At 37.4% G+C, this 13,203-nt stretch overlaps 1 protein-coding gene across 3 annotated transcripts in view; it reads right to left on the bottom strand.

Moving 5' to 3' along the window:
• Window positions 1-13,203, bottom strand: part of PLIN2 (perilipin 2) — a 54,724-nt gene that overhangs the window by 8,037 nt on the left and 33,484 nt on the right. For 2 of the 3 annotated variants that reach the window (XM_044685312.1, XM_044685305.1), the window contains exons 7-8: window positions 10,009-10,143; window positions 8,721-9,011 (exon numbers count right to left, since the gene is read on the bottom strand). In XM_044685312.1, the coding sequence (XP_044541247.1) occupies window positions 8,721-9,011; window positions 10,009-10,143 (426 nt within the window). Of the gene's footprint in view, window positions 1-7,972; window positions 9,012-10,008; window positions 10,144-13,203 lie in introns of those variants that run through there. The other variant, XM_044685318.1, reaches the window with a different exon arrangement.

The raw sequence follows: 13,203 nt of genomic DNA, 5'->3' as shown, positions 1-13,203 counted from the left end.
AACACAGAACCTGGGCTGTTCCCAAAGAAGTGTGAAAATAAGGCTGAAGACAACTTACATCCACTGGCAACAGGCCTTTCATCTTCCCTTCATGTAAGCTCCACCTTTATCCTGCCCCTAACCAAGATCAAAGTTGTCTTGTGGACATCCTCTAGACCTAGAAGAAGTAGGATTCCCTTTTGGAATGTAAGGGGAAATAGAAAACTGACAACATCCCAAGGTTTATTTCCAGGATAGAAAGTTACCTTTGGAAAGATTGCCTATTTGACCTTTACCTAAAGGGTGAACAGTTCAAATGAAAGACAGAGGATGATCATAGCTGCACTGTAGAGAGCAAGAAAAAGAAAAGGAGCCTGTTGGGATGAAATGGGGAAATCTCAAAACTAATTTTATCTAGTCACTAGCTGATTTTTTGAAAAATTATTTTAAAATCTTTGTTCATCCTTTCCAGGAATAGAACAACACTAAAATGATTCAAAGTAACTTTAGGGAAATTTGCCCTATTCTGTTGCTTCTGGGTTAGAATCCACTGAATTGCCTTAAAAAAAATCTTAATCTGGTGGTCCTACTTCCCTTCCCAGCTTTTAAAATTGTTACCTTAGACTTCAGAAAGTTATCTCCAAGAATATCTTCTAAGATGTCTGTGTCTCAGAAACATGTCTTCACATACATATATCAAGGGACCTTTTAGAAGGTACTTCCTAGAGGGGCAAGGATTGGTTATGTGTATAAAACAAAAAGTAGACGTGCTTATCTTTTGAGGCTGCTAGAGAGTGAAGTGGATAGGGCTTGGAGTCAAGAAGACCCGATTTCAAATTCAAGGTGACATTTTTTAACTTTATGACCCTAGTCACTTCATCTCTGCTTTAGTTTCCTCAGCTGTAAAATGGGATAATAGTATTTGTGGATCAATGAGAAAATGTTTATAAAATACTTAGCACAGTATTTGGCATGTATTACTGCTTGCTAAATGCTTGTTTTTCCTTCCCTCACCCCTTTAATTCAGACCAACAAAAACAAAACATACATCAAAACAAAGCGGTCTTCCCTTAAATATCCAGAATAGGGGAGAAAGGAAATTTCTACTTGATTTAATTACCCTCCCTAAACTCACCACTATAACAGGAGATAGATCTTCCCTCATTGAAAAGGGATATAATCCTCCAATCAACAGCCTGTGTTCAAACTAGAACAAATTTGCTCAACTTCTAGCCTTTCCCCTTTCTTCAGGAAAGACTTCCTGACCACTTACCTTAGTCAGATTTTACTGTATTTACTTAAATGTGCAAGTTATGTCCTGCTGAATAGAATAGAATCTTCTTGAGGCCAAGGGCAGTTTTTCACATTGTCTTTGTATGTTCCAGTGCTTAGTACGATGCTTTGTACAGGTGCTTAATGTTTATAGAAGACTCCTTAGTCTGTAGCTACATGTAAACAAGCAGTCTTTTTCTTAGCCAGTTAGCAAAAGCCTGAGAAAGAACTAGCTCCTGGACTGGTTTTCTGAGAATGATATCCAAAGTACCTACACCTTGAGCCATGATATACAATCATATTTATATGGTGTTTTTTGTGTTTGCCAAGTGCTTCAAAATTATCTCATTTGGTCCTCACAACTCTGGGAGATAGGTGCTATCTTTTATCCTCATTTTATAGATGAGGAAATAGAGGCAGAGAAGTTAAGTGAATTATCTAGTGTCACATAGAAGTGTCTGAGGCTCCATTTGGACTCATCTTCCTTGACTGCAGAAGGTCCAGCACTCTATCCACTTTGCCACCTAGCTGCCTGGAATAGGGAGGTGGCCTCAAAACTAGTAAAACCTTGATTCAGGTGTTGTCTCTAACACTATTCTTCTTCCTATGTGATCCTGGGCAAGATACTAAAGTTTTTAGAATTCCATGATAACAGCTAGCATTCAAATAGTTTTATGGTTTGAAAAGCTCTTTACAAATTTTTTTCCCTACAATCCTGGGAATGAGTATATTATCCCCATTTTATAAGGATGAGGCTGAGAGAGGTTAAGAGCCATAGTCAATGTCACACAGCTAGGAAGTATCTGAGACTGGATTTGAATCCAGAATTTCCTGTCTTTTAAGTTAATTTTCTATCCATTGCACCACTTAGCTGTCACTTCCAAAGTCTTTAAAATTATTGTTGGGTGGTACAATGGATAGAGTGCCAGGCCTAGGGTCACAGAGAGCTTGGTTTAAAAGTAATTTCAAGACATTTACTAGCTGTGGTACCCTGGGCAAGTTATCCAACTCTTTATCCCCATTTCCTCATCTGTAAAAGAGCATATTGATATAGATGCATACCATTAAATAATAATTATTTTGTGTTTGTGAAAGCCATCATGATTTCCTACAACTCTTTGTTCAGTGTTCATGTAGCATGGTCATCTGCTCACAGTTTAAAAATGAGAACATCAGTCCCAGGCCCCTCTTCTTTTTAAACTTTATTCAAATAGTTGGCACGATTATCAATAGGAATATGGTAACAGGTAAAAGAGAGGTCTCTTCTGTTATGCTGTGACTGGGCCTTATCTTCAGATTGAGAAAAGTTGGGAGTAGTTTACATATATTATACAATTAAAATCACTTTATTTGGTAGACACTCACCAAACTTCTTTCAAAATGTCAACTTAAATCCCATCCAAAAGTTCCATTCATTCAGCAATTTAGAGGTAAGTTCTGAAGTTAACATTCAAACAGGCCATAAGAAAGCAGTTCTTAGGATAAGGAAATCCACAGCTGCCTTATTGAGTTGTCTTTGTGAATTAAGATTTAGCTAGTGACATATGCCCTAAATACCAGATAGCCAAAAGCTTTGACTTTTTAAAGATTGTACTGAGATTTCTGGGATACCCTGTTTAAGTTTTAGGCAGAAGTACCTCTCAAGTTCTAGGGCACAGAATTTGGAGATCTTCATCATACCTGAAATGATTAAACTTTTTTTCTTCATTTAAAGAGAAGTAAGCTCTCTTCTCCTGGCTCACCACAGGCATGAATAGTTGGCTTCTAGAATATGTGAAATAAAACCTAGCTCTTTCAAGTTTTATTTTAAAATGATGACTCTGATTCTCTAGTAGCTAAAGCATTTGATTCATTTTAACCAATATGAAGCATTTGCACTGTAGGTATTTATCTTTATTTGGAGATTTGATCAACTTAATATGGCCCTGACCTTGGAAAAATCTCCCCTAAGAAAACAGATATTTTGAATTTAATCATTATGCATTCACTTACATGTTCCAAGTCCTTTAATTTACAGCAGTTAGCTATATTGACCTCTGTTTTTAAAAAGAAAATACAAAAAAACTTGTACTGATTTATGAAAAGAATCCCAGGTAGTCAAGAGAGTCTGGATCCTAGTTCTAATATACTTAGGGAACAAGTACACAATCAAACATAATTTCTGATTCTTCTTGCCCTGTCCAATGCCTAGTCTGCTGCTTATATAAAGGATGTTCTGCAGTTCCAAGATAAAAAAAAAAAAATTAGCTAGGATGATTCAAACAGCAAAGTGATGAGTAACAACCATGAAGATGTAGTGTATAGTAGGCCCCATTATCTTTCATTTGAGATAAATTGTGCCATTAGGCAATTTTCTTTAGAAAAGTCACAATGAAGTCTTTGTTTCAAAAGAATCATCTAGAAGTACTGAACCTAAGATAAAAAATCCATAAAATCCTAGAAGTAGCTTGCCTCTGCTATGAGCACCTTCATTGACAAGGAACTCAACAATTCCTAAGCAATAAATAAAGAAACAATAAGTTTCTGGGGAAAAAAAGGAAAGTTAAAAATGTTTTCTACCCAGGGGCTCTCAATTCTAGCCTCCGTATAATTATGGTTCAGTAGTGTCCAATTCTTCCTGAACACTTTTGGGGTTTTCTTGGCAAAGGTATTGGAATGGTTTGCTATTTCCTTCTCTAGCTCATTTTACAAATGAGGAAACATGGTTAAGTGACTTGCCAAGTGTCTGAGGCCATATTTGAACTCAAGATGAGTTCAGGCTCCTTGCTCTATCGACTTCACCAACCTAGATGGCCAAGCCTCTATAGATACAAAATCCAATCCTGCTTCCACATGACAAATCCTTTAAGTAACTGAGTAATACCCCCTAGGCAGCTATCCCCAGTTTATTTAACCATTCCTCATGACATAATTTTAAGTGCTCTACCATCTTGGGTATGCTCCAGCTCAGAGGTTAACCTGAGGTCTAAGAACTTGAAAAAGGAAAAAAGATCACATTTTTTCCAATATAAATGGTTTCTTTTGTATACATTTCTAAAACATCTGACAAAGGGACACATAGGCTTCTAACTGCCAAAGGTACATGAAACAAAAAAGACTAAGAACCCCTGTTTCAATGTGTCTTGGTCTCTAATGGGCTAGCTAACTGGGGGAGAGAGGATTAGACCTGTATGTTTTCTTTAAAAGAGGAAGAATTAATTAAGTGTTTTCCTTCGTCTTAAGTAGCATAAGCATTAAAATCAAATTCTGAACTTGTAAAAAAAAGCCTATCTCGGGCAATAGAACATCCACTTCATTTGTTTTCATTTACTATACTGCTCCACCACCAGCCTCCTTTTTTAACCTGGGATTATCCCCCTGAACTTGGAATGTGTTCTCACTTTTGCTGTGTGAGGAACAGGAAAGACACTTCTTTTCCTTCAAGGTTTGGCTCCAGCGACACTTCCTACAGATGGCCTTTCACAATTCCACCAGTTGTTAGTGCCACTAATCACCATCATAGGTACATTACTTTGCTCTCTACAACAATGTGGTTTTATAAACTCCAAATTGACACTTGTTCTGGACTGAACCATAAACCCTCAGAGTCCCTCTCCTTTAGATAGGATTAGCAGATATAATCAAGTACTATTTTTGCTTTCTTAGCTTCTCCTTTTGAATCTAAGCTACTCCCAGAAACCCAAGCATTTGGCCATTGCATCTAGGCCTCTTCCAGTCAGTTTAGATCAGGGGTCAGCAACCTTTTTGGCCGTGAGAGCCAAAAACGCCACATTTTTTAAAATGTAATTTCGTGAGAGCCATACAGTGCTCACAGTGTGCACTCCTGTAACAGCACCTGAAAAAAAAATTGACTTTATGGCTCCTGCAGAAAGAGCCATATCTGGCCCTCAAGAGTCAGATATGGTTCAAGAGCCATACATTGCCGACCACTGGTTTAGATGGTGGTTAGTGCAGTACCCATTTAGTGACAGGGCATAAGCCCTCCCCCTTCTCCAAAATCTGTGGTTCAGCATAAGTCCCAGGACTCAGGTTCTATACAGGTTCCCAGATTAATCTTTCTACCTCCTTTAAAGACCACTATTATAACTACTTTGGTAGTTCTATATTTTTTCAGGTTGAAATCTGTCTCTCTCTGTAGAATGTAAGGTATTTAAAGGTAGGAGACAATCCCCCCCACCCCAAGGGACAGGCATAGCAATTCATGTCCTATTTTGCTCCTAAAAGTCTGACTTGGAATTTTGCTTTAACTTTTATGCCACCCAAAATAACCTTGGATATAACAAACCTATGAGGAATAACCTATTAGTCCCTTTTTATAATAGGGGCAAAGAGGCACAAGTTACTTGCTCTCAGGATCATAGAGCCCAGCTATTTAGAGATAGGATTTGTACCCAGATGTCCCTGACTGCAACACCAAGCTTAGCACTACTCTGAGAGGCAACATGAAGTATCATCATGGTGTCAAGAGTAAAATTCACAGAACCATACATAAGAGATGCCTGAGTCACATACTGACTTAGAAAAACACATATTAACATTACCTATGTTCAAATGTATTTTTATTTGCTTCTTTAATCTGGTTGCAATCTGGGCCTCACATTCAATACATTTGGTGGGATAGATGCAGTGTTAGCCTTAAAGTCAGTAATACCTGGATTCAAATCCTACTTCTCATTTACCAGCTGTGGGCCGGTGGGGAATTGACTTGTCTTTTGAGTCTCTGTTTCCTTTATTTTGTTTGGAAATAAAAAGGGTTAGGAATGGGGGAGAATGATGGCCTTTAAGGTTCCTGTTCTGGTTAGCTCTAAATTTATGATTGTTTGTGATCTTATGACTATCTATGAGTGTTCTGCCTTATATGTAACTGTGGATTAAATATCAACTTTACAAAATAAGCAAAACAAATAGATGGTATAGTCTTTCCAATTTAGTGCCTAGGTAACATCAAATTAAGCCATTAAGTTATCCCTGTTGTAGAAAATATAAGCAAGGGTAATGGGGACACCAGGGATATTCTAATAAAACTAAGTGAATTGTGGGTACACACACTGGGATTTATGAGAGACTAGACTTGGACATGAAGATCAGTACAGCCAAGCTGCTCCTAACTGTCAAAGGGACAGTTGACCAACTGTCACCCTGGGCCAAAGGCTTTGAGTCCCACAGGCAAGGTAACAGATATACAGATATAACTGGTTTTAATAATGAACAACTAAAAGGAAGGATAGGAATGAATGTCTACTCTAAAACCTTAAAACCTAATGTCAAAAACCACAGGGAAAGGGAAGGACTTATTTCTACACTAACTTAGTGATCTAAACTAACAGGGCCCAAGGAGCTGTAAATGGAGTCTCTGAGTGTCTGCCTCAGTCTGGACCTGCCAGACTTGAGCAGCACAGCTAAGGGCTGATATGGCTTTGGGATTCTCGCTGCAATCCACTGATGATCTCTGGATGCCAAGAGCCAAGGTGGTCTCAGGTACCAAGCTGAGAAGGTGTGCTCAAGACTCTGTCCACCAGATAGATCCCAAACTCCTCCTCTTCTCTTGGTACAGCACTGAAGATCTTGACTCTTTGCTAGATGCCACCACCATACAAGATCCCAGGGGAAAATCAGGATGCAGGGTCCTTTACTCTGAGTTCTCCTAGGGCTAACCACAGTTTGTGTTAACCCTTAATGGAGTCCCACTCAGAGCACAAGTCACTTTTTCCTGCTCCTTCATTCCATGCTGGAATTCCCAGCTCCAGCTCCTTCCTGCTAGATACACCTTAATACCTAATTAATACCTAACCTAATCTTCCTCACAACACTGTTCAATGTACTGCTGAGGGCTCAAATTGGTTGGTGGTGGTTATTACATAAAGAATTACATTTGCTCTAGTTTTGTGACCCTGGGGTCCAACAGAAATAATCAGATAAAGGTAGGAAGTTTGACAAATGAGACATTTATGTTTTCTGTAAAACGCAACTCTCCAATTCAGAAATCTCTTCCTGTGCTTTAAATTTTTACCAAGAAACAGGAGGAGAGGGACTATTAGTTACACTTTGAGGTTTTGAATATCAAAACATTTGCCCTGTCCTTCAGAGATAAAATAAGCATCAGAGTTTTCCCAGTATTTTGACACAATTGGCAGCTGAACCAAGAAAAAACAAGTATTGGATGATTACTAGAAAATAGGAGACACAAAGGAAACTCTGCTTTGTACTAGTGTTCATCAATAATGCTGTTATCTTCATCTCTCTGTGAGGATAATGAATAGGTAATAATGAATAATTATTGAACATGAATAAGAAATTGAAAAAATAGGAAGTGATGAAGTAGAAATGCTTTAGGGGACTTTCATTTTGGTAATGAAGGCTTAAATGACTAACTCCCACCTTGAATGAGATTAAGCACTAGAGAACTAATTAATTTCCTGAATTCCTCTGAGCACTAAGTTCCCTTCCTTTCTTTTTAGGACCAAAAGCTCTTCACAGTTCCAATGAGATGTCAGTTTTGCCATCTTCTGCCCAAAGTCTCAGTAAGAATAATTCATTAATCACAAAGAGTCCATTCTAATACTGAGCAGTTCACTATATAGAAATCAAAGTAGAAATAGCAATCTCTAGCTACATCTGAAATGTTTCCAACCTTTAAAAGCATTTAAGTAGTTTTTTAGTATGCAGCTTTCCGGTAATTTAGCCAGCCTGCTTCATGCTTTAACAGCTTTGTGCACAAAAACAAATTTGATAAGCTTTATTAGAAGGCCAGACACAAAGCATCTTGAACAAACAGCATGAATCTGAATATATATATATATACTAGAAACTTTTTATTTTTAATTTTCAATTACATAGAACAAAAAAAATTTTAAATCAAAATAAAATTGTTAAAGATTTCATATAACTGGAAAAAGAGAAGGAAGAGAAAAATAGTAAGAAATCCCACCCTAAAAAGGGCCCCAGCAAGTATACTAATAATGGCAACAGCTTTTTTGAAGGTTTATTTAATATGGTTGCCTAGCCAGAGCAGACTGTAGGACTACTTTCTGACCCCAGCAAACTCTCAAGTTTAGTAAGTTGTAGCCAAGTTCTGATATCCAAGCCTCCCATTTTTACATATCAAAGACAGAACTTGACAGCCAGCCAGATGAGCAAAGGAAATTCTCTACCCTTAGCTGCCAAAACCCTTTAAAATTTAAAATCCATTCTCTCATTCTTTAGCAAGTTTGAGGCTGAGATTACTTTAGAATTGAGAAAGGATAGTGTTCATTAACTCTACACCTTCCCAATTTTGAATTATTTGCAGCATGATACTTTTAACTTAGAAGAGTCTTGGTGTCTAGCTGGCTGAAGACTATATAATGTCACGTAAAAGGTTAAGCTGTGCTACGTTCAAGCTGTTTGTCCTCATAGCTGGATATCTCTTGCCTTTCATTTTGGTGCCCAACAATCCGAGATTCAGCCAGCTGAGGATAAAAGGGACCTACCAGCCAGTTGAGAGGAGTGTTGTTAATAAGATAATCCATCACATCATCTAAAGACTCCTTCATTTTTTGCAGCTGCCCCTTGCTGGAATTGAGGAGACCATCGGACACTTCCTTAAAGGAAGCAGCATTTCGAAATACTGAGTAGACTTCACCAGCCATTGACCCAACATGGTGAGTCTGGTCTTGAATATTCTGGGGTAGCCCCTGGACACTGGACATAAGAGTAAGGCAGGTAGTCTGGAGTTGCTGCGTCAGGTTTCGAGCTATAGCTAGAGTTCGAGATTCAATATCCTTTGGGTACAGGGGGAAGAAGAGAGAGAAAAAGAAATAACTGAAATTAATCTGCTATGAACTCCATAATACATATTACAAGGAAAACATATGAATACATAATTTTATTTTTATTTTTTTTAACTCTTAGCTTCCATATTAGAATCAATATGTATATTGTTTCCCAAGGCAAAAGAGTGGTAAGAGCTAGGCAATGGGGATGAAGTGACTTGCCCAGGATCACACAGCTGGGAAGTGTCTGAGGCCAGATTTGAACCCAGGACCTCCCGTCTCTGGGCCTGACTCTCAATCCACTGAGCCACCCAGCTGTCCCCTTAAATTTTTTTAAGATGGATTTAGTTGTTGTTTTTTTTTTCTTTTCTTTGTATTTTTGTGAAGGAAGGGCAGGGGAATGTTGATCTCAGTTTCTTTAATTATCCCTTTCATCTGAAAAGTCCTAGTTCTTCATAATAAAAAAACCTGGAGTTCCTTTTTAACAATGGGAGGAAAAGACCATAGATTGGTATGGAAATATGTAGAAAATTAGCTGTTGAGTCTATGGAATTATTATCTTAAAAGTACAAAAGCTCAAAAGTGAGAGAAAAACTCCAAAGTGCTAGTTGGTATTACTCAACAAAATTGCATGAACCTTTTTAAGCATTAAGAGTACATACACAAGGGGGCAGCTAGGTGGCTCAGTGGATCAAGAGGCAAGCCCAGAGATGTGAGGTCCTAGGTTCAAATCTGGCCTTAGACACTTCCCAGCTGTGTGACCCTGGGCAAGTCACTTTACCCCCATTGCCTAGCCCTTATACCTCTTCTGCCTTGGAACCAATATACAGTATTGATTCTAAGGTGGTAGGTAAGGGTTTAATTTAAAAAAAAAAAAAAAAAAAAAAAAAAGAATACACAAAACTCCAGAGAAGGCTTTAGAGAAGTTAAATTATACGAATTATATTCTTTGCGCACAAATTTTCTAATATAACATATCTTTGTTATATCTTAAGTTGTCATTTACCTCAGTACAGTGAGATTCATCGCTGTCATCGTGGCCTATACTCCTCTTCCATTCCAGCCATGAGACATACAACTTATCCTGGGCATCTTGTAGTTTTTGGTTGGCACTATTAACATTCTTCCTGGCAAACTCAATCTATATTGTATAAGAATGGAAACAAACATATTAGAATAGAAACAGGCCTAATGTGAAATCAGGAATCCAAAAACTAAGAAGTCAGGGATTATGCCTATGAACTTTATTTATTTGTCCGCTCATCCATCCATCCATCCATCCATTTTATTTATTGCTTTATTTGTTTGTTTGCTTTATTTGTATGCTTGCTTCTTTCTTTCTTTCTTTCTGGGTAAAAAATACCAGTTTATGATTAGGCCAGCATTGTAACTTTTAAAGTGACAAAGGTCAATGGCCCTCTCAATGACCAGAGATCCTGAGTCTTTTTTTCCTTTAGAATATTTTTCCATGGTTCCATGATTCATGATTTCCACCCCTTTTTTACCTTTCTTTTCCACCCACTCTTTACCTCCCCCACTCCTCCCAAGGCCGACAAGCAATTCCACTGGGTTATACATGTATCATTGTTCAAAATGTATTTCCATGTTATTTATATCTGCAGTAGAACGATTCTTTAACATCAAAACTGCAATCATATCCCCATCGAACCAAGTGATCAATCATATTTTCCATCTGCATTTCTGCTCCCACAGTTCTTTCTCTGGATGTGGATCATTTTCTTTCTCCTAAGTCCCTCTGGATTGTCCTAGATCCTTGCATTGCTGCTAGTAGAGAAGTCCATTACATTCATTGTACCACAGTGTATCGGTCTCTGTGTATAATTTTCTCCTGGTTCTGCTCCTTTTACTCTGCCATCAGTTCCTGGAAGTTTTTCAAGTGCCATACCCCAATGGATGGATACGCCCCTCATTTTCCAATTTTGCTACCACAAAGAGCGCAGCTATAAATATCTTTGTACAAATCTTTCCCCTTATTATCTCTTTTGGATACAAACCCAGCAGTGGTATGACTGGATCAAAGGGCAGGCATTCTTTTAAAGGCCTTTGCCCATAGTTCCAAATTTCCCTCCGGATTGGCTGGACCAATTCACAACTCTACCAGCTGTGTATTAGTGTCCCAATTTTGCCATATCCCCTTCAACATTTATCAGTTTTTTCCTTTACTGGCATAGTGTGGCCAGTCTGCTAGGTGTGAGGTGGTACCTCAGAGTTTTTTTAATCTGTATTTCTCTAATCAGGAGGGATTTAGAACACTTTTTTATGTGCTTATGGATAGTTTTGATTTCATCATGTGAAAACTGCCTATTCATATCCCTTAACTATTTGTCAATTGGGGAATGGCTTGATTTTTTTATAAATTTGACTTGGTCCCTTATATATTTGGGAAGTTAAACCTTTGTTAGAGAATTTTGTTATAAAAATGTGCTCCCAGTTTGTTGCTTTCCTTCTAATTTTGGTTGATATATTATGCTTCCTCCTATCTGTTTCTTTTGAGGTACTCAAAAATAGTTTACCAATATGTAATTCATTGGTGGGGTTAATAATCTATTAATTTTACTACCACTGTTTATACAAATGAATAAGAGGCACAAAAAAGTGATTAAGCATAGAAATTAAAAAGCTGGACATTGAAGTAAGTTTTAAAGGGTTGCATGTTTATCTAGAATAGTTTTCATATGAATCATGGCTAATATTCTTCAGATCATTCCCCAATTGGCAAATGGTCAAAAGATATGAACAAGAAACTTTCAGATGAAATCAAAGCTATCAATAATCATGATAAAAATTTCTAAATCACTCGATTAGAAAAATTCAAATGAAAACAACTCTGACCCACCACCTCACACTTATCAGATTGGCCAATATGAGAGTAAAGTGATAAATGTTTGAAGGAATGTGGCAAAAATGGGACACTAATGCATTGTTGGTCAAGTTGTCAACTGATCCAATCATTCTGGAGGACAATTTGAAATTATGCTCTAAAGGCTATAAACAGTGCATACTCTTTGATTCTAGTAATCCCACTACTTGATCTGTATTCCAAAGAGAACCAAAAAAGGGGAAAAGAATCTACATAGCAGTTTGTTGTTGTTTTGTGGTGGCAAAGAATTGAAAATTGAGAGGATGTCCATAAATTGAGAATGATTAGACAAATTGTAGGATATGACTACAATGGAATACTATTGTGCTATAAAAAATGATGAACAGTAGGCTTTCAGAATGAGCTTCAGATCTACATGAATTGATGTAAAGTGAAATAAGCAGAACAAGGAGAACATTGTACACATTAATAGCAATATTATGGAATGATCAACTGTGAAAGATTTAGCTACTTTCAGCAATTTAATGATCCAGGACAATTCTGAGGGGCTTATGACAAAAAATGCTTTTCACTTTAATTTATTTGGGAGATTTGGTTTTATAAATATTCTCTTTACAAAAATGAATATGAAAATAACACAATAACATGTATAACCCAGACAAAATTGCTTATTACCAGCTCTGGGAAATAGGGAGGAAAGGGAGACAATCTGGATTCATACAACTTCAGACAACTTATGCAGAAAATTGTCATTACGCATAATTGGTAAAATAAAATCTTTTCCAAAAAAAAAAGATTCTTCTAAATTCATAATGTTCCCTATTCCAGTTAATTTAAGCTTGTTGTGGTAATGATTTATATATTTTAGGGAAAATACCATCTAAGCCATTCATTACCAGTATATTTGTCTAACATTAACTCAAATAAAAAATGTATGCCTCTAATAATTAGAGAAATGCAAATCAAAACAACTCTAGAGGTATCACCTCACACCTAGCAGATTGGCTAAAATGAAAGGGGAGAGTAATGAATGTTGGAGGGGATGTGGCAAAATCGGGACATTGATGTATTGCTGGTGGAGTTGTGAAATGATCCGGCCATTCTGGCTGGCAATTTGGAACTATGCCCAAAGGGCTATAAAAGACTGCCTGCCTGCCCTTTGATCCAGCCATACCATTGCTGGGTTTGTACCCAAAAGAGATCATAGATAAACAGACTTGTACGAAAATATTTATAGCTGCGCTTTTTGTAGTGGCAAAAAACTGGAAAATGAGGGGATGTCCTTCAATTGGGGAATGGCTGAACAAATTGTGGTATATGCGGGTGATGGAATACTATTTGCTAAAAGGAATAATAAAC

Source organism: Gracilinanus agilis, chromosome 1 (genome assembly GCF_016433145.1).
Source record: "Gracilinanus agilis isolate LMUSP501 chromosome 1, AgileGrace, whole genome shotgun sequence".
Lineage (NCBI taxonomy): Eukaryota > Metazoa > Chordata > Mammalia > Didelphimorphia > Didelphidae > Gracilinanus > Gracilinanus agilis.
This window is presented reverse-complemented; position numbering and strand designations above follow the sequence as displayed.